Here is a 5768-nt window from a genome sequence, read left to right on the forward strand (position 1 = left end):
CTAGGGAGCCAGGAAGCGGGGAAAACATATCAGGACTGAGTTAGAGTAGGGGCTTACGATAGAACGGGACCGTGGGAGCTCGGGAGGGAAGTGTGGCAGTCCGTGGGGGCAGGAAGTCCGTGGGAATGGCGAGTGGGCCAGGTGAGCACCGCGAGATCCAGTTGAGCCGGAGGACAGACAGGTAGCAGACGCCGAATAGAAACCTGGACAGAAGTAGGCAGGTTAAACAAAGTTCCAAGCAGAAGAGAATGCACACTTTTCGTGGAAGTCTGGTTACCACTTTGGGATTGACTAACAGACTGGCGTGGAGCATCCGTCAGCGCCGGATTAAGTGGATCTCCGTGTAATCACCGTGATGGAGAGCAGGTGTGCTGGTGATGGCCCAGCCCGGGGGTGTGGCTACCCGAGCATCACGCATTCCACAGACACAGGACCACGGACCATGACAGTGTGTGTTCCTTCTTTTTTCCTTCAGGCTTGGAGGGAACATGTTCTGCCCGGTGGTGTAGGGTCCTAATTACTCCAAGTTTGTGTTCCAGAGGGTGATGGGAGTCAAAGAGGAGGTACTGGTCCATGTGTGTGGGCTTCCGGTAAACTTCGATGTTGAGGTTGCCATTCTCTTCAATGTGCACAATGTGCCTTTCCTGTGTTCCAGGAAAGGCAAACAGTTGTCCTTTGACTTTAGAACTGAAGAAGCTTCTCGGATGAGAGGTGAAACGTCTTCAAGTAACTTAAACAAGTCCAGACGCTTTTCTTTGCAAGCTCCTTTGACCACTACTGAGCTTGTTCTTCTCCCTGCAGCGACTTCCTGTCTGGGTTGAGCGACGATTCCATACTTCTGCTGCTCAACGAGGCCATTGGCCAATTAGCTCTCAGTTCTGACTCTACGGTGGGAGGGGCCTCCCTCAGATTGATCCTTCTTATGGCCAGTCAGCTGGGCCGCTGCCTCCGGCCCCTCCTCCTCAGCTTCAGAGGTCAGTAGTCTCTTGAGGGCTGTGTGCCAATCCAGGGGCAGCATCCTGAATGCATCGGAGGACCCAGCCCACGTAGACCACGAAGGCCAGGTCCAAAGACCGAGAAGGCCGGAAGTGCAAGGCTGTTGCGTCACCACTGTCTCAGCGGAGTTTAATAAACTCAGCTGTCTGCTTTTGGCTATCTAAAATATAACAGGACATTGGAGTAAATTCTAGATCATCTCACACTTCTGTTTAATCAGTTTTCTGTTTAACGTTTATTCAGCTGTGTGAAAACTATAACTTTAATCTCAGCCAAACCGATTTATTAAACAATAACATATGACTTCTATATCATGTTTAACCTGAGTAGCGAAAGACTGCGCAGGGTCAGAAAACGATGTGATGGGAGTCCAGTATTCTGGCCGGCTCTAGTGAGCCTTGACCACCTGGTCAGCTATCAAGCTGGTGGGTAACAGAGGTCTCCAAAAATGTCACAGCAATTTTGCAAATATGTGATGTCTCGATAAACCAAGCAGATATTTGAACTTTACACAGCTACATTTTTGCCTGAAAAAATGTTAAAAGTTTATTTTTTGACCCAGAAAGAGTAATATTTCAAACTCTTTAGCCTCGCTCCTCTGCCATTGCGGTGTTTGAAAAGTATTTCTATATTATTATAAAAATATTATAAATAATAATTTAATTAATAAAGGTTAATAAGAGCAATATTACAACTAAGTAGCTCCCACCATTGTTGGAAACTGGAATTGGTTGGGCTGCGCTATGAATTCTGGGCCACGAAGGATACACCCGACCCATCCTTCAAATTCGGGGAAATGAAGGATGCATTTGTTGGCTGCATTTGGAGCAGCCTTCGAACTGGGACAGCATTCGTCGCCTGGCTGTGATGTAATCGGCCTCCCAATGCAGCCTCCGAAGGATGCAGCTGAATTGGGACATAGCACATGTGTAAGTGTGTCACAGCAGCCGAAAGGTCAGAGGTCACTGTGTATTTGTGCGTCTGCAGGTCTGGACAGCCTGCTGCACAAAGACTGGAGGGGGCGGGGCTTCGACCGGGGCATTGATCAGCTGATCGCTCTTATCCAATCAGAGAAGGATGTCGTTAGTCAAACACAGGTGGGTTCGCTTTGTTAATTATTAAAGTCATAAAAATATTTTTGTTCTGACATTGTTTTTAAAGGAAAAAAATTATTCTCTGCTAAATTTTAAGTGTATTCAAAATATTTTATTGGTTTATTTAATATTTTTATTTATTTCTTAAACAAAAATATATTTTTAAATGTTTTTTTATTATTTACATTTTTTCTAACATTATATGTAAAAATATTGTCAAAAATAAAACCGATTTTTAAAAATATATATTTTTAGTATTCTTTCATTTTAAATGTATTTATGTTAACAAAAAAATTTAGTATTTAATTGTTTTTCAAATACAAATTTAAACAAGTTTTCAATTAAATAAAATATATTAATTTTATTATTAGTTATTTAATTAAAACTATATTTTTATATTTAAGTGCCTTATTTGGGATATTAAAATAATTATTTTTAATTTCATTAACAAAATATACTTTGGTAGCTTAAATTTTTCTCTCTCATTATTTTAAAACATTTGACACTGTAAAGCTGAATATGGATTACATTGTTTACCTATTTTATTGAAATAATTATTTTATTTACTTATTCTTTTATTTGTCTCCTGGATGTAGGACAGATTATTTCCTGCCATATAAATAAATTTAAAAAAGCATGAGACAGAATACTTGGCTTGACCTCTGACCCCTGCTGTCTATGTGCAGGGGAGTAGTGAGCATGTGCGGGCGGCATGTGTGATCCAAGCAGCCTGGAGGTCGTATAAGACCAGACGCAGAGTGAAGAAACTCAACAGAGCCGTCAGTGTCCTGCAGAGGAAGTACAGGTGACTACTTCCTGTTGTTTAGCCAACATGAGAGCACAGAAGCCCCGCCTACCTTAAACCAATTATCAAACTGGAGGTTTCAAACTGTAAGACTTCATGGCAAACTAATCTAGAATTTAATTTATCAGACAGAACTGATGGGGCCCAGTATAAGATGAATATATAATAAATAGGGATTATTTTAAACTGTTAATCATGCAAAGCTACATTAAAAGAGTCAGAGGATTAAAAAACAAAAGAGCTGGAAACAAGCAGGAGCTTGGATCAAAGCAACCTCACAGATGCCTATAGTTCAACCTGTGTGTGTTTGTGTGTCAGGGCTCGGAGAAGGGAGCAGCAGCAGCAGAAGGAGGCGCAGCTGTGGGAGGAGGAGCTCAAGTATCAGGTGAACCTTTCTGATTCATATGACAAAACTGTTAATTCTTCTATTCTTCTAAATCCCCCTTAGCTATTCCCAGAGTTACATTTTTAATTTGAAGGCTGTGTGTGTTATATTTACTAAAGCTTGTTCGCCGTGCTGTTTTCAGGTGTGTGTGAGACGTCAGCAGGCGAGGAGGAGGTTCCACCAGAAACAGAGACAGCTGCTGCAGCTGCTTCCAGCAGGTGAGAGACACAAAGCACCTGAAACCACGAGGCAATGTAGAAATCACTAAACCTTAAAATCCCTCCTGTTCAGACTCAGAGCGCCATCTCTCTGGGTTTGTCTTTAGTTTCTGTTAAACTCATGAAGTCTGCGTTTTAGAAAGAAAGAATTCCTGAGAGCAGATTTTAAAATCTTATAAAGGAGACGCCCGTACCTCACAGGGTTTATAATCTCCAACTTTCCTGCACAGCCCAATATTTCTGTCATGAAGTTTAGTGTTCGTTTTTCAGCTAAACCGCTACGATGATTCATCTAAATGAAATGAATCATCAATGCCCTGCGACAGACTGGGGACCAGTCCAGGATGTACCCTGCCTTTTGCATTAAGGCAGCTGGGATAGGCTCCAGCACCCCCCCACCCCACCCCACCCCACCCCCCAGCACAACCCTGTAAAAGATAAGCGGATGGATGGATGGATGGATGGAAATCATAATGAAAGAGAGTCTGGGGACATTCTTGTGTTCTCATGTGGAAGATTTGTTTCAAAATAATGAAAAATTTTTTTCTAATTTTGTTCAGTGAAGGCTGAACAGAAGTTTGATTTAGGGTTCTGCTTTTAACTGGTGGGATCGTGGTTGGTTTCAAACACCTGACTCTGTGTTTGTTTGTTCAGACCAGGTGCAGTCATACCTGCAGGAGTGCGAGAATCGAGCCGCTGTGGTGATCCAGAGCTTCTGGCGAGGCTTCAGAGAGAGACGACACTACAGCAGCACGCAGCGGCACATGCTCAGACGAGAGCGAGCTGTCAGGATGCTGCAGAGAGGGGTACACACACACACACATCTGTTAAGTTGTATTCTCTGGAGCTGGTTACTCTTTACTCCGTCTTATCTTACGTTTCTTTCAGGTGCGTCGCTTTCTACACAAACGACGAGCAGCAAAGGTCCCGCCCCTCCCTCCTTTCTGGATTGGTCAGAAAGGTTTGACAGACAGCCGGAGGGCGGAGCTAAAGCAGCAGGTGGATGAGTACATCGCTACACATCAGGTACGAGATTGATTTCAAAAAGTCCTCAACTGTTACCCATGATGTTTTGCACGCTACTGATTTGTGTGTGTGTGTTTGTGTCTGTGCGTGCGCCCTCAGTCGTTCCGTGTCTCTCCTGAGGAGTGTTCCTGCCTCCATGAGGAGGTGCAGCTGCTGCTGCTGTCAGTGCTGCAGACAGGAGCTCAGCAGAGGATGGAGGAGCAGCGGGTAGAGGCACTGCTGGCTCACGTGCACACACAGCTGGAGCTGCTCCGAGGTCCCTCACACACTCACACACAGCTTCACACATCTGGAGTTAAACTGAGATCAGTCGGATCAGTTAATAACAGTTGATCAATTAGTAACCAGTAAACATGTTGGCTCTACAGATGCTCCGCCCCTCTCTGTTGTCACAGAGACAGATGCTGACACCTTCCTGAGCCCGTCGGGTCCCGTCGCTGCTCGTGCCCGTGACGCCCACAACGCCATGCTCCAGGCGAGCCGGCTACCCTGGTGGAGGATGCTGGGAGACGCAGGTCCTGTGGATCCATTGGGCTCCACCCACCTGCCTGAGCTGGAGGAAGAGCTGGGAGGACTGTACATAGGAGGGACAGTGGCGGACAAGAAACAGACTCAGGTGGACGAAGTCAAACTGTAACGTGATCTCTCTGGTGAAATATGGACTCGCGCATCTGCTGACGAGGAAATGTTCTTATAAACATAGACTGTAAATAAAGGTTGGACATTACCCATTGTAAGTGTCTGTGTTTGGATGAGAGAATGGAGTGCTAAGCTATTAACTCAGCCTACACTGTATAGGAGCATCACACAGACCTGATGCCTGCTAATTAGTGGTCAGTAACATCCAAATGAAATCCTAGAATTCCACTCTCCAAAACTGGAATATTTGGTATTGTTGTTAACCACTAAGCAGCCATGTTAGTCTATCAGAAATGCTTCAAAACGGCTCCGACAGCACAAATATGTTTGAAGGTCCGGTACAGGGTTTCCAGTTAGCTAAGGTGAAACCTAGCAAACAGCTAGAAGCTGCCTATCAGTCAAACAGCCCACACCCCTAATTCAATTAAATTCTGTTTTATTTATATTGCGCCAAATCACAGCAACAGCTGCCACAAGGAGCTTTATATTGTAAGGTAAAGACAGTAATCCTACTCTTATCTCCAAATATACCACTGCTGGGCGATTTTAACATCCACATGGACAACACATCAAATTCAGTCACAAGAGATTTTATATCCTGTCGG

At 44.3% G+C, this 5768-nt stretch overlaps 1 protein-coding gene across 1 annotated transcript in view; it reads left to right on the plus strand.

Moving 5' to 3' along the window:
• Window positions 1–5256, plus strand: part of iqcb1 (IQ motif containing B1) — a 9863-nt gene extending 4607 nt beyond the window's left edge. The window contains exons 7-15 of the mRNA XM_005749411.1: window positions 802–974; window positions 1984–2093; window positions 2777–2895; window positions 3214–3280; window positions 3423–3498; window positions 4153–4304; window positions 4387–4524; window positions 4624–4780; window positions 4893–5256. Of these exons, the coding sequence (XP_005749468.1) occupies window positions 802–974; window positions 1984–2093; window positions 2777–2895; window positions 3214–3280; window positions 3423–3498; window positions 4153–4304; window positions 4387–4524; window positions 4624–4780; window positions 4893–5161 (1261 nt within the window). The 3' untranslated portion in view covers window positions 5162–5256. The remainder of the gene's footprint in view (window positions 1–801; window positions 975–1983; window positions 2094–2776; window positions 2896–3213; window positions 3281–3422; window positions 3499–4152; window positions 4305–4386; window positions 4525–4623; window positions 4781–4892) is intronic.
• Window positions 5257–5768: the final 512 nt, after the last annotated feature.

This window comes from Pundamilia nyererei, unplaced genomic scaffold (assembly GCF_000239375.1).
Source record: "Pundamilia nyererei isolate P.nyererei 1_Seehausen unplaced genomic scaffold, PunNye1.0 scaffold00244, whole genome shotgun sequence".
NCBI classification, from domain to species: domain Eukaryota; kingdom Metazoa; phylum Chordata; class Actinopteri; order Cichliformes; family Cichlidae; genus Pundamilia; species Pundamilia nyererei.